The sequence below is a fragment of the Camelus dromedarius genome, chromosome 14 (genome assembly GCF_036321535.1).
Source record: "Camelus dromedarius isolate mCamDro1 chromosome 14, mCamDro1.pat, whole genome shotgun sequence".
Lineage (NCBI taxonomy): Eukaryota > Metazoa > Chordata > Mammalia > Artiodactyla > Camelidae > Camelus > Camelus dromedarius.
The window spans coordinates 47,893,826-47,914,779 of NC_087449.1; the positions used below are offsets into that span (position 1 = coordinate 47,893,826).

Sequence of the window (20,954 nt, forward strand, 5' to 3'; positions counted from 1 at the left end):
GGGAAACGGTTTAGTTGACCCAGAAGATGGAGCTGGGTCTGAAAAGCCCAGTATTCCAGGAGGTAGGGGATGGCTGGCAGGACGGGCCATCACGGGACCCTGGGCCAAGGGGGAGCGGGAGGGTAGAAAGAACCTCATGGAGGGTACCTCGTGAGGAGGGCACCCCGGGGGCCCCTGTGCCACTCTCCCAGGTGGCCGGTGGGCTGTTCCCTGTGCGGCTCAGCAAGTCTCCTCGCTGGACCTGATTTGGCCTTTCTGGATGGCAAAGCCAGGCCCGACCTGAGTTTGTTCTTATGTATGTGGTGCAGAAGGGAACCAAAAGTCCTGAAGGAGGATCTGATGGATCTGAGGGACTGGCTTACACAGGTAAGTGTTGGTGCTATTTCTTGAGTCTGGGTGAAACCCAGTTTGAAGTGTGCTTCCTTCAACATTTTGCTCCTGGTGTTTACACCTTACACAGGATTTTGCAAAACATTTTTGATCATGATCAACAGTTCAAAAAAAAAGGTTCCTGCCCTTGTATACGTACTTAAATATATATAACTGAAACAAAAATTTCCCAAAACACTACCTACCCTGATGTACAATACACTCTGACCTTACAATTCCCTTTCTATTTATACTTTAAAAATCTCAGTCATGATCCATGAAATTGATTTCCTGGCCCTCTGATAGATCATAACCTACACTTTAAAAAACCCTGCCCCATGTAAACTTCCCAGAACTTTTCCATATTACTATCTCGTGTGGCTTTTACCCAGTCCGGGTGACAGGTGTACACACCCCGTTTTACTCAGGAGGTCAAGGGCTCCTCGAGGTGAATAGTCCAAGGTTGCAATCTGGTGACTGGTGCCTCTGAGATCTGACAGAAGCTCTGTGCAGAATAATGTTCTCTTTGGGTGGCAAACACCATAGCCTGGCCCAAGGACCTCTCCCAGAACCACCACACGAAGAGGGGCACAAGGGCCCCTGGGGAGGAAAAGGAATTAGTACAAAATGTCTCAGCCTTCGGCCAACCAAAGCAAGCCTTCCTCAGATCCACCCTCTTCCAGGTGATTGGCCCCAGCAGGGTTCCCAGCCCCCACCCCCTTCGGGGGCCAGCTTCTCCCAGCAGACACCACCCCCCAGGCAAGGCCCTCTCAGGGCAGTTCATCCATGTCTGCTCCTGTGGGTGTGGTTTCTGACAGATGGCCTGGAACTGCTTTGTCTCAGTCATCCAGAGCGGGTCACTTCTTCCCTGGCTCTGAGCTGAGAAGGTTCTTGGCAGGCTGTCCCACCAACTTCTGTACATGGCCTTCAGAGAAGGACTCAGGTGAGTGGGGACACTGTCAGTGTCAGGGGAAGACGGGGTGGGACGCTGACCTGAGAGGAGTCCAGCCCGATGACCAGAACAGTCAAGAGGAGGCCAGCTGAGCCATAGAGGTCCAGGGAGAAGGGGCCTGAGAGGGAATATCGCCCAAGAGGTAGGGATGGTCCAGGGGGTAAACAGTGGGGTGGGGGAAGACGGCATCCCTGGAGGTCTTGTTGCCTGTGAAGAGCTCGGCCACTCCTCTTGCCGCCCTGAGCTCTGGGCCCTCTTAGTGAACCAGAGGACGAAGACTTGGGGTGTGTTGTCCAGTGTAACTGGGAGCTCTCTATTCCCACTGGGAGTGACTGTCCAGGACTGCAACCTTGTTCCCACTTAAGAACTAATTACTGATCTTTAACCCCTTCCTGAAAGCAAGGAAGGCATACAGGAGCAAGGTGTGAGGTGGGCTAGAGGGACCACCTGCAGGTGGAAGTGGGGTGGAGAGGGGGTCCTTTTGAAAATATCTGAGCAAGGAATGTGGAGGAATGGGTCAGAAAGGGACCCCCATGGACTGAGGGCTCCCAGGCTGGGGCACAGGACGGGGCGGCAGGAGCCGGTATGTGCCGACCACAGGCCTGGGTGTCGGCTGGAGCCCACCTGGACCCCCCTGGGCAGCCCTGCCTGGCTGCCCTGGTTGGGAGGGGCTGGCTGAGAGGGTTGGGAGAGTAGTGAGGGCAGAGGACTCCGCTCCAGGCTTCTGCCCAACACCTCCCATAGTGTACCTGGGGGCTCGCTCCCAAGAGCCAGAGAGGCCCAGCTGCAGCCAGTCCCCCAGCAGCTTGGTGTGGAGCGAGGCGGGGAGTGAGGAGTCAGGCAGGCTTCCTGCAGGAGGGACACTGACTGGCAGGGAACTCAAGGTGACTTGAGAGGAGCCAGGCTTGTGGGGAGGAATAACCCGGTGGAGACCCTTGGGAGACAAGCCTCAGGGCTGAGCTGGGGCCGAGTCAGAAGGAGCCCCATTGCCACTCTCTGGCCTGGAGGTCATACCTAAGTTCAAACCTCAGCCCCACCACTTCTGGCTGTGTGACCCTGAGCAAGAGATTTAACCTTCCTGAGCCCCGGTCTCCTCACACATAAGGTGGCGGTAATCATAACATCTCCCTCAAGGGGCTGTGTCAGACTTCAGTGAGGTGGGGACATGAGACACATCAGTGTCTGCGGCTATTCATAAAGAGTGAAGAAAATGGCGTTTTAGGCAAAGGAGTAACCATTTGGGAAAGAGAATGAGGACAAGGAACTCATTCATTGCTTCATTCACTTACTGAACAAGTAACCACTAACCACCACTATGAGGCAGCCTCTGGGATCTGGACCTGGCCCTGGAATGCAGAGTCTAATGAAGCTGGACACCCACAGCCTGGCGGGGCCAGTGGACAGTTCCAGAGTGCAGACGGCCAGAGGTTCGGCCAAGGACAGAGGAGAGCTGGGGGGCGGGGACCAGGGGTGGGGAAGCCGAGGAAGCCTTCACAAGGGAGGAAGCTGAGGTTTGAGGAGTGAGTAGGCACTGGCGGCGGCCGATAGGAAGAAAGCAACCTGGGCCAAGATCCAGAGCGGGGAGGACACAGGGTCGTGGCAAGTTGAGGAAACTTCACAAGATGGAGCGAGATGGAGACTTAGCGGCCTGGTGGGCGGTCATCACAGGAATCCCAATGAGGAACCATGAGGTGCAAAGAGCTCAGGGAGAGTGGGGTGGGAGGAGGGAGCAGGGCCCCCCCCCCCCCCGGGTGACTGGGACCATCACAGAGAACACAGGAGGACGAAGAGGTGAGGGCAACGCAAAGTGCAGCTGGAGAAGCCCTGAGGGGGAGGGGGCTGGGCTGGACACGAAGACTAGGGAGTCTCTGGGAGAGAGAGTCGGACTGACACATGGTGACAATAAGGGCACGCCACACAAAGGAAGGCTGGGGCCATCGGCGAGGGCAAGGGTGACCCGGAAGCAGCCTAGAGAGCAGCAGGGCTGGAAGGCATGGAGCTCTGCAGACCAGAGTCCAGGGTGCGGATTTTGCTCTAAGAGTAGTGAGACCCCACTGGAAGGTCTGGGAGAGGGGAGGGGCGTGTTCTATTTATAGTTTTGAAAGTTCAATGGATTGTTGGAGGTGAGGGATAGAAGCAGGGAGGCTGGCAGGGGGCTGTGGAAGTTGTCCAGGTGAGAGAGCCCATGGCCTGGGCTGGACCAAGAGGAGGTGAAGGCAGGAGGGTGAACCAGGGGTGTGGGTCGGGGGTCCACAGGGTGTGCCGGAGGACTGCACGTGAGGAGCGAGAGGAGGGACGATTCAGGGAGGACTCCCAGGCCTCCCGCTGAGGAATGGGCTAGAGCACCGTGATGTCACTTCCCAAGATGGAGGAGACCTGAATGGGGAGCAGCTGTCAGAGGAACATGGAGAGTTCCTTTTTGTCCACACAAGTTTCAGATGCTTGTGAGACATTGAAGTGCAGAGATCGGGTGGCACCAATGCCCCCAGCTGTCCTCTTGTCACTGCACCCACGATGCCCCGATCAACCCCACCAGGGACCCCAGTTCCAGGAGAGAAGTCTGATAGAGAGTGTGGTAGAATAAGCATTGGTCTTTTCCCTGGTTCCTGGCAAAGAACTCCTAAAACCCATGGAATTTCCAGAGTGAAGGAGTGTCTTGTTATTCACAATGAGCCCCTAGCACAGCTGCGTTTATGCCACCAGGTTACTCAGGGCAGGGCCCCGGGATGGGGCTGACACCAGGAAGACCCGGTGATTAGAGGCTTAAAACTTCCAGCCCCACTGGGTTATAAAAACTCATGAACAACAACGTTGTGAGAGTTTCCAGGTTGGGAACACATCCAGATGCCAGGGTGCTGCACCCCAACCCCATGGGACAGATGCCAAGCCAGGGGCCCTTCTGGACCTCACCCTAGGTACCTCTTCACCTCGGTGTTCATTTGTATCCTTTTCAATAAGCCAGTGACTCTATGTAAAGTGCCTTCCTGAGTTCTGTGAGCCTTCCTAGCAAATTATTGAACCTGAGGAGGGAGTTGTGGGAATCCCTGAATTACAGCCAATTGGAACTATGGGTAGCCCCGGGATTTGCAATGGCATCTGAAGTGGGGGTGGTGGTTTTATGGGACTGAGCCCTCTAACTTGTGGTATCTGATGCTAACTCCAGGTAGACGGGGTCAGAACGGAACTAAATTTTTGGACATTTGCTTGATGTTGGAGAACTGAATTGGTGCTGATGTTGGAAAACACCCCAGAAGGTGGCTAGAACACAAGGGAGGCTGGGCAAGAGATGAGCGTAAAGACACAGAGCTCACTGTCTTTCGTTAAATAACAAAAGCAGCACATGCCCACCGTGCAGTCCACTGCTACGAAGTACATGAAGTGAAAAGCTCAAGTCCCCTCCTCCCGCCAGTCTCAGCTCACCACTAACTGGTGTGTCTTCCTCTGAATCAACGCCGCCCAGCATGGCAGCCACCCATCCCATACGGCTACCAAGCCTCTCGGACTGGGGCTGATTCCAACTGAAACACACGTTGGATTTAATATTGAGACTTAGTATAAAACAAGCATGTACAGTATCTTAGTGATTTTTATACTGATTACATATTGAAATGATATTCTGGATATACTGGGTTAAATTCAAATGTTAAAATTAATTTCACTTCTTTTTGCTTTTTTAATACGGCTACTACTAGAAAATTTTAATTTACATTCCTGGCTCCCATTATATTTCTATTGGACAATGCTGTTCTAGATTTCTTTTCCTACATTTTTATAAAAGCACACAGATAAACACGTCTGTAAACGCACGGGGTCCCAGGGGGAGGAGCTTTCCCCAGGGAGGTCAGCGTCCACATACAGTTCTGTCACTTCCTCAGTCACTTAATTCTTTAGGCCCTATTTTCCATAGAGTACATGTAAATCGACCTCATCCTTTTCTTTTTTATTGAAGTATTTTATTTATTATTACCTTACTTATTATTATCGTTTTTTATTTTGACAGGACAGGGAGGTACCTAGGTTTATTTATGTTTAGAGGAGGTACTGGGGATTGAACCCAGGGCCTCATGCATGCTAAGCAACCACTCTAGCACTTGAGCTATGCCTTCCCCCAACCTGATCCTTTTCAATGGCCATACTTTCCATAGTATAGGCACGCTTAATTCATTCATCCAGTTCCCCACTGACAAACAGGGGCCTCACTTCTATCTATTCACTTTCTCCAGCAATGCTCGGAGAACCTCCTGGGCCTGCCCACTGTGACGACTCTATTTCTAGAGGTGGGAAAGCTGGGTCTGGGGTGAGTGTTTAAAAGGTAACAGCTGAGGACCCAGATTTTGCAGGCTCCTCAGGCAGGGCTGGGAGATGTAGACTTAATCTTACAGTCACTAGGAAGACTTGAAACAACTTGTTTTTTTCTAAATGGCCAACTCTGCATTTTTCCTTCATTAAAAAAGCAATAAGCGCACATTATAGACAACTAGGGGGAAAGTAAAGGGAAAAAAACCTCCCATAACTCACTGCCCCAACACTGCAGTTTTTCCTTTTCGTCTTATTCGTCAGTGCGTGCTTTCCTTGCTACGTTGTAATCAGAGGGCCTGTCAACTTTAGATCCTGCTTTTTTCATTTAAAGTTCTCGTGTAAACATTTTTCCACATGCCTGCAGAGTCTTCATAAAAAGTTCACTTAGAGGGTCCCTTCAGCTGGACACTAGGGCCTTTTTTGGTTGTATCTGAGTGGCCTACACAATGCCTTCTCCACAGTGCTTTCTACCAAGCTCACGTCTTCCTGTGTAAAAGAAACCCACGCACCTCCACTGATCCCTGCCCCTCAGCCCCTCCAGTTACCATCCCGTCTCTCCTTTTACAGCCAGACTTCTGAAGAGTCGCCTAACCTCTGCCCGCTCCCATCCTTGCCCTCGGTGCCTGGGCCCTGGCTATCCTCCCCCACCCCGCTCTCCCCTCCTCCTTCCATCCCTGCCCTCCATGAATCACAGAACTCTCCTGAGCCTGCCTGCCTGCCTTCTGGGCTCCAGCCCCCTACCCCCAACCAGACAATCAGGCCTCATCTCCTTCCCGGTCCTCAGCCCTGTCCCTCTCATCAGTGACCTTCAAATCCTCTCCATCCCACTTCCCTCTCAGCCATTCATCACCAACTTCTCCCCAACCCACTGCCAGCACTGACCTGTCTTCCTGCCTCCAGTCAGTGCTCCCTGCCCACCCCGCCTCACATCCAAGCTAAACAGTTCAGCAGTATTTTTCAAATAAAAATCTGACTGCATCCCTCCCTGGAGGAAAGACCTTTCAGGGCTCCCCATGGCCTTCAAGATGAAGTCCAAACCCCTTAGCCCGGAGTGTGGGCCCCAGCTTACCTCCAGCCTCAACTCTCACCACTTCCCATCCACACTCTGCTCTCCACCCCTGCAAAAGACCTGCAGTTCCACCTACTTTCCAAACTCTCTCACCTCACTTTTACACACTATTGTTTCTTTTTCATGGACCTCCCTTTTCCCTCCACTGCCTTCTTTGTCTGGATAACTTCTAATTCTTCAGGTCTTAGCTTAGAGATCACCTCCTCCAGGAAGCCTCCCTAACTTCTTCCCCATCTGTCAAGGCTCAGGTGCCAGCCTCCAATTTGCCCTTAATGGCATCTCACATTTACACCAATCACAGCCTTCACAGTGCTGTGTTCCATTCATCTGTTTGTGGTCTGTCATGTGAACCCATCCTCCTCTCTCCCTGGCCACCCACATCTTTCTGACCCTAGTCCCTGAAGACAAGATCTGTGTCTTGCTCACCTCTGAATCCCTGACCTAGCACAGTGCTTGATTCTGAGCTTATGACCAGTGAGTAAAGGCTGAGCGCATGAACGAGCAGAAACTAGTGAACATCTTGGCGCATACACTGTTTCCGTGCTGAAGATGATCTCCTTTGAACAGATTTCCAGGAGTTGTGGTGACTGGATTAAAGGGGATGAGTACTGAAAGCTTGGGTTCCCATAGCTAAGTAGCTTTCCAAAAGAGCTGTAGCAATTTACATTCCACCAGCAGGTGTAAAAGTGTCTATCTCAACTGTCTTCTTGCAGTGTGGCTATTTTCATATTTCTTTCTTTTTAAAAAGTGCTCATTTTACAGGCAAAACATCCCGCCGAGTTCTAATTTGTAAGTCTTTGATTACTAGTGAGGGTGAACATCTTTCCATATCTTTGCCTACTAAATGCATTTCCCCTTCAAGGATTTACCTGTTCATATGACATGGACTCTGCTGAGACAGGCTGGCATTCTATGAGATGACTCTGGGGGCTGTGTCAGGAGTGACTGGAGGCAGGGAGGTCACTGCTGCAGTGGTCCCGGTGAGGGAGGAGCAGGCAGGGTCACTGTGGGGGCTGGGGGAAGAGGAGGGGCAGAGAGGAGGCAGATCAAAGAGGCTCAGTCAACCCACCCTGGGGACTGACAGCAGACAGTTGGGTAAGGCAGAGGGAGGGGTCGGGGTGCACCCAGGTTTGGTCAACTGAACAGAAGGAGGCGTCTGCGCTGAGATGGTACACAGGTGGACACATACAAACACAGCTGCAAGGTGCCTTTTCAACCTGGGTACACTTCATTGGTGAAGCGGGGTAGCAGAAAAGGCAGGTGCAGGAGGGTCCGATCAGGCAGGGTTCTTGAAAGAGACCAGGTGAGGCTGATTTTGGAAGGATTCATAGGGCAGGGACTGGAGCTGGGAGGTTGTGCGGAGAATCACGAGGACCTGTTCTGGAAGACTAACGCTAATGATACCCAACAACAGCTAAGGCTTACCGAGCTCTGCTACTTGCAAGACAGCGTTCTAATTGCTTAGTGGGTATTAGCTCAATATCCACGACAGCCCTCTAAGGTAGGTATTCTTATTATCTGCATTTCTAGGTGAGACTGAAGTGCAGAAGCCCAGAACCCTGCCTGAGGTCAGACAGCTAGGAGTGGTGGCCTGGGATTTGAACCTAGGGGCCTAGCCATGCTCCTCACCATATGGGTCCAACTGGCTAGAGACACCAGCACCCAGTAGGGATAAGGAGAGCTGGAGGAGACCCCTGGGAGGAGCCTATTAAAATTCTCAACTTTTAGGGCCCTATTAGAAAACAACCAACCATGGACAAATCCCAAGGTCTACCTCCTCTATGCCAGAAACTGGGCCACTGAGCTCTGCTGGAGGGACCTGGCCCAGTGACTGGAGCCACGATAGACACGTGGTCCCTGACTGCAGCCAGACCTCCATGCAGCCCAGAAACTCATCTCCAAGCCCCTGACAGCTCTCAATTCCCAGCCACTAAGCCACAAACTTCCCCAAATCCCCTCCCAGACTCTCCCCATCCAAGGTCATTCCTACCCTCTACCCAGGCTAAGTACCTCAACCCCTAATGTTACTGCCCACCCCCAAATATGCCTGCTGGGAAAAACAAAGAATTACATATCTAAATGCTCATCAGAAGGGACCTGTTTGGTAAATTATGCTACCTTCAATCAATGGCGTATTAGGCAGCTGGAAAAAAAGGGTGAGGAAGAGCTCCAAGTCCTGAGATGGTATAACCCCAAAGACACAATGGTCAGTGGAAAATGCCAGGTGCAGAGCAGCACAGCACATGCTACTGTTTGTGGTGGGAAAAAACAGGAAGGAAGGGAAAGGAGAGAGAACTTGCTACCATATTTATATTTTCCTGTATATGCACAGACTACCTCCATGCAGAGGAACTGGGTGGCTGGGAGCAGCAAGACTGCACTGTCTATACTCTTGTACCTCTGAATGTCTGTGCCACGTGAATAGAATAATATATTCACACTCCAAAAAAAAATGAAGTGAAACATTAAATTATGTAATTTCTCACACATGTATGTGTTTAAAAATATATCTATAAATGAGTTGCTGATGCCTCTCCCCACCCTCTAGGGCCTGGAAGAGAATCTTCTGGCGGCTGATCCTACTTGCACTTGGCCTCTTAGGGCTGCTCCTGTACGGGCTCCCTGCAGTCAGGTACAACCCCCTCCCCCCAGCACTTGCAGTGGGACCAGCCAGGGCAGGGTTAAAGCGGCTCTTTCCAAGGGCCTCCTGGAGGGATGGGGAGTGGCGCTGTCTGGGCCCACACAAGTGTCCTGTGGGCTCTCCCTCCTTGTAAGGAGCAAAGCGAGAGGGCTCCCGAGGAGGCTGGCAGCCCCCTCACTGCTGCTCCCACCTCACAGGCATCTGGAAGTCCTCATCCCCATGGGTGTCTGCCCTTTGGCCAGGATGCCCCTGCTAAGAGACAACTTCACGGGTCCCCTGCATCCCTGGTAAGAAGCTGCCATCCCTCCCACACCCTCTACAGAGCTCTGCCCAAGTCCCTGCCCTCCTCACACCCCTAACCCTGGCAGGACCAGGCACTCCACCCAGTGGCCCCATCAGGTAACACATCGGATAGGGATCTCCAAGGGCAAGGCCTGTGTGTGACCCATTTGTGGGTCCCTAGGGTCCAGGACTGGGGAGGTAGCAGTGACAACTCACCACGCAGGTGGATGAATGGACCTGTCTCTCCACCCCTGCCCTGGCCAGGGCCCGGCCTGAAGTCCTGACCTGTACCTCCTGGGGGGCCCCCATCATTTGGGATGGCACCTTCGACCCAGATGTGGCCCAGCAAGAGGCGGTACAGCAGAACCTCACGGTTGGACTGACTGTCTTTGCTGTAGGCAGGTAAGGCCTAGGGAGGGGAGCGGTGCTGTCCATGCAGGGAGTGGGAGGGGTGCCATGTGATGCAAGAGGTGGGGCACCTGGTTCTCTTGGGCCATAGGATCCCAAGATGAAACAGGAGGCAAAGATAGCAGTCGTTGTCGCAGACTCCCAGGGTGAGGGCAGGCCCCTCCTTTCCCTTCCTCTCCTCCCTGGACACCAACAATGTGGAGCCCACACAGCGAAGGCAGCCCAGGGCTCAGAAGCATGTCCTAGAAGGGAACTGCTCAGGGCCTGGGGCTGGTCCACCTGAAGTCCTTGGTTTTGTGGTGAGAAAATGATGGAGGTGAGAGTGGGGAGGGGAGGGGAGAACAAGCAGGTAGACAGAAGGCTGGCCTGGCTGCAGTAAGCACATCGTGGAGGTCAGCAGCTCAGGCCCAGGCACACAGTAAGGAGAGGGGGAGCTCCCCAAAGCAGGTCTGGGAGCTGAGGGCTTTTGCAAGGGAATGAATCTAAGCTGAGTAAAGAGGGACATGAAGAAAGCGGGATACTGAGAGTGGCAGGGTCAGCAGAGGAGGGGACTCCGGGAGGAAGGGCTGTCATGGGTGGTATCACAGGAAGCGGGCTGGAAGGATGGGGATGCCCACAGATTGGGACGGATGAAGCTGCAATTCTGGGGGGTGGGGTAAGGCACATGATGACCAAGCTGAGGGAGAGGCCATGGGGGCAGGTGACTGAGGAGGGTGGAGGACAGAATCACCACAGGAGAGGAGGCCAATCAAGGGGCTGAGGTGCCCCCAGGTATGAAGAAGGAACCCAAAGTGGTAGATGGAGAAGAAATCTCAAGGGCACTGGCCTCCCCATCTCCCCATTATCGATGGCAGGGTGTCCAAGCTGGGTATTCACTTTCCAGGAATGATGTTAACGGGACTCCTGGCTGAGGGTGGCAATCAGATCCTAAGATACAGAGAGCTAGAGTTCAGGGCAGTTTAAGGAAGAGTTTTAATAATGGAACAGACTGCTTTGGGAAGGCAGTGAGAGCTTTCCTTCCAGGAAAAGATATCCAAAAGTCTGGGGAAGGAATTCTGTCATCATATACCCCAACAACTGCTCAGGACCCCTCCCACTCCATCCCCCACATTCTAGAAGGGAGAGAAAGCCAGGAGGGCCCCTATGAGGCAAGGGGGCAAATAGGACCAAGGGCTGACCCACGGGCCGCCTGGGTAGAACTGCTGGCCTCTTCCAGGGCCTTGGTGCCCCCACTTCCGTTCCAGATGCTGAGTGGGATGTTCCTGCATCAGCCGTAGGGGTCAGAGTCTCTGGGTCTAGAAATTCCAGGGTCCTGAGTTCCAAGGTTCCAAGAGTCCAACACCCTGGGGTGCTGAGGCTTCCTAGGTCTCTGATTCCACTTTCTCACAGTTCCACCAGGAACAGAGCAAGTGCAGGTAAAGGCAGAGGCTCCAGTGCCAAGCTGGGCTCAGATCCTGGCTTTACTCTTACCAACTGTGTATACACTAGCACAAGTTACTGAGAAATGGAGACAATACTGGTGAGGATTAAATGAGATAATGCAAATTACTTTGAACATTGTGCCACATGATAAAGGTTCAAAAATAGCAGGCATTATTACTATTATTTTAGAACCCAAAGTCTGTTCATACAAAGTTTCCAGTATTCCAAATGTCCCAATTATCTGTAAGGAATCAGCACAAACTCAACGACTAAAAACAATTCATTGTTATCATACCTCATAATTCTGTGGGTCAGAAATCCCGGTAGGTCTCAGCAGCAAGGGCTCCTCGTTGCTTCCAAACGTCTGGGTCTCCACTGGGACACCAGCCTGCGGAAGGCAGGCGGGTGCCTCTCTCCGTGGCTAGCTTGGGCTTCCTCACTTCGCCGCAGCATCTGAGTTCTGGGGCTTCTTTAGCGAAGGGTCAGAACTATAAAGAGACAAAGGCTAACGCGCAGGTCCTCCCAAGAGCTAGCACAGCATCCCTTCCTCGGGACTCTAATGATCAAAGCGGTCTGGGACGGACGGAATACCGGGCCCCTCGAGGCAGGGGTGGCAAACCGTCGGCCAGCATCTTGAACCCGCTTTGACGGTTCTGGGACTGGAGAGCTCTGGGGTTCCGGGCACGGAGGTTTCAGGGTCACAAGGACCAGTGTGGGGAAGGCTGGGAAGCCCAACGGCTCCGCGGACGGGGTAGGGCGCCTCGGCCACACTGACTCGGTCCCGCCCCGCCCCGCCCCGCCCGGCAGGTACCTGGAGAAGTACCTGGCACGCTTCCTGGAGACTGCCGAGCAGCACTTCATGGTGGGCCTGCGCGTCGTGTACTATGTGTTCACGGAGCGCCCGGCCGCCGTGCCCCGCGTGCCGCTGGGTCCGGGCCGCTGGCTGCGCGTGGAGCGCGTGGCTCGCGAGCGGCGCTGGCAGGACGTGTCCATGGCGCGCATGCGCGCGCTGCACGCGGCGCTGGGCGGGCGGCTGGGCCGCGAGGCGCGCTTTGTGCTCTGCATGGACGTGGACCAGCACTTCAGCGGTGCCTTCGGGCCCGAGGCGCTGGCCGAGTCGGTGGCGCAGCTGCACGCCTGGCACTACCGCTGGCCGCGGCGACTGCTGCCCTTCGAGCGCGACGCGCGCTCGGCCGCCGCGCTGGGTCCGGCTGAGGGCGACTTCTACTACCACGCGGCGGTGTTCGGGGGCAGCGTGGCGGCGCTGCGGCGGCTGACGGCGCACTGCGCGCGGGGCCTGCGGCGGGACCGCGCGCGCGGCCTGGAGGCGCGCTGGCACGACGAAAGCCACCTCAACAAGTTCTTCTGGCTTTACAAGCCCGCCAAGCTGCTGTCGCCCGAGTTCTGCTGGAGCCCTGACATCGGCCGCCGCGCCGAGATCCGCCGGCCGCGCCTGCTCTGGGCGCCCAAGGAGTACGCCTTGCTGCGCGGCTAGCGGCGCCCTCGGCCCGGACGCCGGCCCGGCCAGGCCCCTTCTGGTAGCTGCGTGGTACTGGGGACGTGGGGAGACCGCGTGAAACCCGCCCGCGCCGCGGGGTGGCGGGAGGAGGCCCGGCCTTTGGGGAGCGGCTCCCCGAGGAGGGAGATCCATCCCTTCCCTGACTTTCCACGACCCAGGCAACTCCAGCTGCCTGGAGACCTTTCACCTCTGACCTTACTGAGTTCAGCTGGGGCCCCCTGAAGAGATGTTTTAGCCCCCCCACCCCATATCCTCCCACTTTTTTTTTTTTAATGGGAGTGAGGCACAGAAACGGATCGTAACTGCCTAGGGACCAGAGGATCTGTGAGTCAGTCTGTGATGTCAGCAGCTGGAGAGCCAGGACTGGCTCTCAGGCCAAATAGAGCTGCCTCTGGGCAGGAACCCCAGCTGGAGAAACAGTGGCATCCCGTTCCTTGACTTTTCCGGTTCACCTCCCCAGCCTCGGCACAGTTTGTCCATATTAAGTAATATTATAATAAAATACATTATTCCAAAGTGCCCTTATGGCCCTTTCTCCTAGAGAAACAAAGTCCACTAAAGTGACATTTCCTTGCCATGGGTCCCATATGGCTGTTTGGCCACAGTATCTGGGAGATGAACTTCCTCATCCATGGCTGCCATCCAGACTTCATCCTCAATAAGGAAAAACACACTCCCGGGATAGGACTGCGAAGTCATCAGGCCTTCCAGGAAAGGTGGTTCCCTCCAGGAAATAGCAGAGGGAACAGGGAAGTTACCTGCTGGAAGCCTCAGAGATACTGTTTGACAGTTAGGAAAACGGAGGCCCGGAGAGGGTGAGATTTCCCTCCAGGTCTCCTGAATCGTGCATGAGGTGTTCTCATAGGCCTTGCATTTTTAACACTGTTCCCAGGTAGGAGAGCAATTCTGACTATAAGCCATCTCTGATGGTTTCTACAAGCTGACAGTTTTTACAAACCCATTCCAGTTGATGTGAGATAAATATCTCCCCTCTCAAAAGCAGTTCAAAACTAGATTAGCAAAATTGAAAAGGCCTTTTGGACTCTGGGTTAGAGATAAGAACAGGCCAGGTGTGCCTCAGAATGGGTTATCGCTTGATGACTGAGCTGGAACATCCTTTCCTCTGGTGGGAGAGTATCCTCCACCTTAACCCTGCATCATTCACCAAGGGCCACACACCCCAACCCCTGGGCTGCCAGAGACCTGAGCTCGAGCCAGTGAGATCTGGATAGAGCCTGCTCCTCTTCTGACTCTCTGGGTGGCTGCGGACAAGTTCCTTACCTTTGCTGAGTCTCAGCTTTCTCATATATAAAATGGGGGTGGCAGTCACCCTCCTTGCAGGGGTTGTGGTGCTCCAGGAAATAACTTAGCTTCTCCCTCTCCTTGCCTGCCCCCTCTCCTGCGAGTTCATGGAGTGCAAAGGGTTCGCCAAAGGACAGCCATTTCCTGTTTTCAAGAGGAAGTGATTAAAAAAAAAAAGAGGAAGTGATGGCACAAGTTAGGAGTTACCATGTGCTGGGCTGGGGCAGCCTCATGCTGCGGGTCAAGACCTTCCTGAGAAGGGGTTGGAGTCAAGGAAGCTGCAGTGTAACAGAGTGGAGGATCACTTGGGAACAACTCCCTCTTTGTCTTACCCGGAGGCCGGCAGTCAGGGTAGGGGCTAGAGAGTGGCTCAGGGCAGCTCAGGAATAACAAGGAATAAGCTCCTTCTGCAGCTACTTCCATCAGTGTCCCTGTCATTCAACACTGTCCTCTGCATCCATGCTGGGACCCTCAGGGACCGCTGAAGCTCCTGAGAGCTTCCAGATGAGCTGGTGAAAATCAGGCACCCAGTCCCCCGAGTGTCACTGCCCCATGCAAAATCTTCACCTGTCCAGCTGTCCCACCCTGCCATGCCAGCTCAGATCCCATTCCCTGAGATTCCCAAACATCGTCAGCTCTCTGGTCAGGTAGTCAGGGTTCACTGATCATAAGGGACATGGATCCACCAGGGCTACATCAAATGATAAAAACAATTACATTTATTGGGTACTTACTATGTGCTAGCACAGGTCTAAGCCTCAGCTATCTATCCATTCATTTAATGCTCACATCCACCCTATAAATTGGTTACTATTATTTCCCTTGTTTTACATAAGAAAGTCAGGCATAGAGTAAGTAGTTTACCCAGTGGCACACGATAGCAACTTATAAATTCATTAGTGTGAGAATAAGCAGGAAATTAAACCTGGCCAGAAGATGAAGACTGAAGGTCAGGAGCTGAGGTTGCCACTGGCTCTCAGTGTCATCTGTCCATCTTGGCTTCTCTCTGCCTCCTTTTTCCTTCTGTCTGTGTCTGGCCAACACGGCCACCCCCACCTCCTGTCCACAGTCCAGGTGCCCACCATCTCCTTACTCGTTCCTAATTTGGATAGAGAATCTGATTGGAGAGGCAGCCAGTGGTGTGCTGGTAAATGTTGAGCAACTGACTCTTTGAGGAATACGAGGCTGATCCAAATGAGGATTTATTGGCTTGTGAACAGGACAGAGCTGGGGTCAGGCCAGCTGCAGGGCTGGATAATGTGTCTCCAACTATCCACTTGGCTTTGTTCTGAGTCGGCTTCATCCCCGCTCCTTCCGCAGCAGCAGTAGCTCCAGCCTCACAGCCCCCAGCTACTCTGGACTGGGGACCAAGAAGTCCCCTTCACAGACATCTTCCCCATGGGGAGAGGGGGTCAGTGCTTCGATTGCCTTGGAGGGAAATGCAGGAAATCCCCCAGAGTTTATCAAGGCTGGCCCTGTACTAGCCTCACTGTGGGAAAGACAGAAAGTGACTCAGCCATGAATCACCGTGGGGCTCACCATTGGGAGCTCACTCCTCTGAGCCCTCATGGTCCTTGGCCACAAGTGATGGACACAGGGTGGGCCATCTCCCTTCCCCAAATCTGGGGGGCGGGGGAGGGGAGAGGAGCAGTGGAAAGGTGCCCCCCAGCCCCCCCCTCGCACAGAGCACACCACACACCGCCGCCACCCGGCTGCAGGTACAGTTTATTCTTCACAACAGAGAAATACAAAGAGCAGAGGGTTTGGAATTCCTTTGTTTCTTGCCCCCTTTAGTGTCTTCCCCCACATTCGACTTTTGTTTTGCTCCCCACCCCTTTTCTTAAATAGAATGCAAATTTCCTTCCTGAAGCGTTGAGGGGCACCTGCCCTCACCTCCCTGCCACCACGATGCAGACTGAGAAGCCAACACTCTTTTCTCTTTTTTAATAAGGTAACTAGTTCTAAATATGGTGGCCTGGAGGTCCCATAGAAAAAAGCAAAGGGGTGTTAACAGTATGTATAACAGCGTATTTACAGGGTAGTAACATGCGGACGAAAAGCTACAATACTGAGTATCAGACGACGCAAGTCAAACAAAGGGGTGGGGGCGGGGCAGAGAACCCCGTGGGAAAAGAAAGCCCAGGAGACGTTAAACTGGTAAATCAATGGCGAGTTAAGGCTTAAAAAGTGTATAAAAATAACACAGTTAATATTCAAAACGGAACTCCAGATACAGAATATATAGATGAGTTTCTGTCTAGTTTTCTTTTTTTCCCCCCAGGGGGATGTGGGGGGCCTCCCCAGGCTCTGTACATTGTTCCTATATACACGGACACGCATGGCTTTCAGATTGGGGTGTGTGTGTGGGGGCTGAGGGCAGGGTCTGCTCCTGGGGACCCTCCTCCCCGAGGGTCCCTTCCCTGCCGAGGGACCTGGGGCCTGGGCTGGGGAGTCCCCTCCATGGCAGGGAAGACAAAACCCCTCCTTGGGCACTGCCCCATCTGGAGGAAATTCTGGAGAGGGGGTCCTAGCCCCAGGCCCCCTCCCTCCCCATCCCCCTGCCCACAGTCTGGGATGGTGGGAGAGGTAGCCAATAGGTTTTCTGGCCAGCACCGAGGTAGACTGGGGTGGTCTTCAGGGCAGTGGGGGCACCAGGTCTTACCCAGCCCACCCCGACCCCATTTCCCTGGGCCTGCACCCAGCTCAGCCCAACGCACTGCACCCTTTGGTCCTGCGGACCTCCCGGCCTCTCGTTTGTCTCCTGAAGCCTGGGCAGCCCTGGTAGCTGCCACATTCCTCTGCTCAGTGATGCCCAGGGCGCAGCTCCAGAGGCTTGAGCTGGGCACCCAGGGGCGAGTGGGTCACTCCAGCTGCCTCCTGCCCCTCCCACCTGGGGGTCCCCTTTGCAGTCCAGAAACCCCGGCCTGAGCCTCCCCCTCAAGACCTGAGGCCATGGCAAGAGAAGGTCCCACGCTGCCCTCTGGTTCTCTGTGTCCATCTGTCCGGTTCTTTTAATTTCTCGGTCTTAGCAGCACCAACTTCTTGGCCAATAAATATCTTTTTTGTTATTTCCAAAACAAACTTAAAAAAAAAAAAAACAGTGAAGCAAGTGAAGGGTGGGGAACAAAAGGAAAACCCAGCAGAGAGGTTCAAAGTGCTCTGAGATCGTCTTTGGATGCCACCAAAACAGTCTAGAATCTTGCAGTTGGCCTGGCCGCCCGCAGAGCTGGACCGGGCAGGGCTTCTGTGGCCCAGGCTTTCTGGAAGGTCAGGAAGGTCATGAGAGAGCTCAGCTGTTCCTGGAGGGCTCCTGGAGGGAGTCAGGGCCTGGTGCTGCCTGGGTCTGTCTGCCAGTGCGCAGGGAGGGGCGGTGCCTTGGGTCGGCTCAGATGAGGGAAATTCGCACCGGGATGCCGGGGGACTCCGTCCTCTGGGGCGAGTGATGGCTCACCAAGTGCTCCACCACCGTGTGTTTGGACATGTGCTTCATCAGGTAGGTCTCCTGTGGGCAGGGATGAGATTCAGAACATATAACCAACTGCTGGCAAGGGATGCAGGGGGAGCTGCAGTCCCCATAAGCGGCCACTAGAGGGCTCCTTGGTAGGTGGGCGGGCTAGTGGCGGGCATCCACATCCGTTCTAGGGACGCTGCACTGCTGCTGGCCATGGGGGGGTGGCTCACTGACCAGGGTCCTAGCCTACAGTGTGCTGACTGGAGAGCCGGCAGGCACCAGGCTTGCGCATCAGCAGTGGAACTCCCTAGGGCCAGGGCAGCTGCCATTTTCCGCTGGCTGCAGTGAGTTTGCAGACCCGACCTCAGCCCGCCTGCCTAACGCAGCACAGCTGCCCCCATCTGGCTAATGCTCCCAATGAGGGCAAAGCATAGGTCCTGGTCCAGCCCAGCTCTGGTACTTCCTGGGCAAGTCACCTCACCCCTCCAAGCCTCAACTTCCTCCTCTGCAGGCAGGGATGGGGAAGGGACAACCTCAAAGGGTTGCTATGGTGATGTGGGTAAAGCTCTCAGCACGCAGTAGGGTTGAGGGGACCACTGGTTCCCTAGTCTCTACACTTCATTCCAGGTGGTGGTGGGAGCCCAGGCCTCTGTACCCGAGACCTCATCCTCCCTTGGGAAGAAACTAGGCCTGATCTGATTGGTGACTCTGGGAAGCATAAACTGGGCGTGCTCAGCTCATTCCTTGAGCATAGGCTCTGTTAAGTCTGACCTGGGGCACCCAAGACTGGGTGGGTGAGGTGGCCCCAGGCTCACCTGCAGGCCCACAGGCCCTCACACTAAGCTGCCAGGTGGTGCTCTGGTTCCCACCTGCCCCTCCTTGGCCTCATACCTCAGTCTGCTCGGAATCCGGGAGAGGAAGCCCTCAAGTGTATCAGACCACACCAGAGGGAAGCAATCAGCAAAATCCAAACCAGAAAACTGTTCTTCAATGAGTAAATTGCAAAGAAAAAAAAGGCAGTGGGGGTGGGGGACCAAGAGTTTAAAAGATAAAGTGATCCAGTGCAATGTAAGAATCTTATTTGGATCTTGATTAAAAAATAAAATGTGTAAGTAAATAAAATGATGGCATCCGTGAGACAGATGAAAACGGTAATGCCAACTGGGTATTTGATGATGCTAAGGCTTTACAGTGAATTATTTTAAGGTATTATAAAGGTGTGTGGATAAGTCCAAATAAAGAAGTCCTTATGTTTAAAAACAAAGTGAAAATTTTCAGCTGAAACAGTATGTCATCAGTTTTATTTCAAAACATAGGGATATGGATGAAGTAGGACTGGTTGATGCCAGGTTCTGGGGGCTGATTGGAACATGAGGAGTCACTATTCTAAAATGTTTCTTTTATGTATTAAAGGAGTTTAAAAGTCAATCCACTAAAATGTCTGTTTAAAAACCAAAGGTGATTATTCTTGTTCTGTGGAGTCCAGTCAGGCCCGGTTCAGGGAGGGGCCTCAGGCCACATGAGATCTGACAGCCCCTTCCCCACAGGAGTTCAGATTCCTTCTAAGAACCACAGCCATGAACGCTGGCAGCCCCTCCTCAGGGAGTGGACATGTGTAGGAGGGTGCAATCCACGTGCCCACCTCCAGACAAACTGAACTTTCAAAACTACCCTCCCCATGGCTTCCCACTTCACCTGGAAAAGCATCCAAACTCCCTAACAGGGCCCTGCAGCCTCATGGGACCTAATTTTCTTTCAGTTCATGGAACACACCATGTTTGTTCCACCTGGGGTGTTTGCATTTACCCTGCCCCTGCATGGAAAGTTCTTCCCCCTCCTCTCCTCCTCACCTGGCTAATCACCCTTTCAGGCCTCTTCTAAATGGTACTTCCTCAGACACCTACCCCGCCCTACCTCCCTCCCCAACTAAACGTCCATCCCTGAGGCTGTAGCCCAAAACATGTGTTTCCTTTTTCCTTTATAGCAGTGGCTCAGAGGCGGTTTTGCCCCCCAGGGGACACTTGGGAAAGTCCGGAGGCATTTTTGGTTGTCACAACTTGGGGAGGGGCTGCTAGTAGGCAGAGGCCAAGGATGTTGCTAAACATCCTACAAAGCACGGGACAGCCCCCTCAGCAAAAGTGTCAACACAGGCCGAGGTTGAGAAACCCTCCTTAGATCAGTTACCACAGTTTGTCATTACATATTTATTTGTGTGGGTACTTGTTTATTATCTGTCTCCAGCAGTAGACTCCAACCTCCCTGGGGCAAAGAATATGTCTGTTTGATTCATCCTGAGTCTCAAGTGCCTGGCACAAGTGTTCAGTAAACAGTGAGTGAGTAGACTCGTGTTACCTAAGGTTTATCAGGCATAGACTCTGCCAGCCAACAGCCCTGCAACTGAGGAACTATTACCTCCTCCATTTTGCAGATGGAGACTCCGTGATCTCTGTCTAGGTATACATGGGAGTCAGTTACCCAGAATATTTGATTAGTCAGAAACACACACTCAAGTAACTCACCTGGACTCCCTCATCTTGGTCTGAAAAGCCCTTGTTTAGGGAGATTCCCACCCAGGGACAGCAGGCAGGCACCTTTCTGATGCCGTCTGGGTCTTTCCTGGGAGATGAGGGTGGCTCTGGGCCAGGTCACTGTGCCACCTTGTGGCCATGATGGGGGTTGCAGCCTCCCTAGTGAGGAAAGGTGCTTCTCCCTCCTTGGCTCTCACCAGGGTGCCAGGCCCCTCACCACTGCAGGGGAGAAACCACACCTTGGGAACCCAGGCTAAAGGCTGCCTGGAGGGAGCTCTGCCTGAGGTGCCCTAAAACAGAACTGGGGGGCAGAAGCCGTGGCTCTCCCACTCACTGTGATCTGGGGTGGGGAGGCACAGCCCCTCTCTGGGCCTCAGTTTCCTTTTCTGGGGAATGCGGAGAGTCAGTGCAGACCGGAGGCTGCCGGGGACAGGAGGCGGGCACTCACCGAGGTGTAGGCCCGCCCGCACATGCTGCAGCAATAGGCCTTGGCGTGCTTGATGGCGTGGGCAGAGAGGTGGATCTGCAGGGAGGCGGAGTCCGAGTAGGCCCGGTAGCAGTTGGGACACTTGTAGGGCTTGTCCTTGTTGTGCTGGCGCTGGTGAGACTGCGGGGAGCATAGCAGGGGGTCGGGAGGGGCTGGGCTCCCCCAGACCCACCCCATCCCCATGCTCCCCTTTGGGCAGGAGAGGGGCTGTGTGCGCCTGGCAGG

At 53.9% G+C, this 20,954-nt stretch overlaps 2 protein-coding genes and 1 pseudogene across 4 annotated transcripts in view; 1 reads left to right on the top strand and 2 right to left on the bottom strand.

The window, feature by feature from the left end:
- Window positions 1-1,289: 1,289 nt before the first annotated feature.
- A3GALT2 (alpha 1,3-galactosyltransferase 2) lies at window positions 1,290-12,937 on the top strand. The gene is made up of 5 exons (XM_031464678.2): window positions 1,290-1,312; window positions 9,238-9,321; window positions 9,528-9,617; window positions 9,877-10,014; window positions 12,250-12,937. Exons 1-5 carry the CDS (start codon window positions 1,290-1,292, stop codon window positions 12,935-12,937), a joined length of 1,023 nt encoding a protein of 340 aa, XP_031320538.2.
- Window positions 12,938-15,968: 3,031 nt separating this feature from the next.
- On the bottom strand, window positions 15,969-17,124 carry LOC105085822 (uncharacterized; annotated as a pseudogene).
- The window catches only part of ZNF362 (zinc finger protein 362), a 36,235-nt gene continuing 31,472 nt past the window's right edge, over window positions 16,192-20,954 (bottom strand). For all 3 annotated transcript variants that reach the window (XM_031464677.2, XM_064493790.1, XM_064493789.1), the window contains 2 exons: window positions 20,691-20,849; window positions 16,192-17,765 (listed from right to left, as the gene is read on the bottom strand). In XM_031464677.2, coding sequence (XP_031320537.1) covers window positions 17,649-17,765; window positions 20,691-20,849 — 276 coding nt within the window. In that variant the 3' untranslated portion in view covers window positions 16,192-17,648. The remainder of the gene's footprint in view (window positions 17,766-20,690; window positions 20,850-20,954) is intronic.

Coding starts and splice junctions, on each gene's coding strand:
- A3GALT2 (XM_031464678.2), top strand. CDS start 1,290: ATGGCCTTCAGAGAAGGACTCAG. Junction 9,618..9,876: donor ACGGGTCCCCTGCATCCCTG/GTAAGAAGCTGC, acceptor TGCCCTGGCCAG/GGCCCGGCCTGAAGTCCTGA. Junction 10,015..12,249: donor ACTGTCTTTGCTGTAGGCAG/GTAAGGCCTAGG, acceptor CCCGCCCGGCAG/GTACCTGGAGAAGTACCTGG.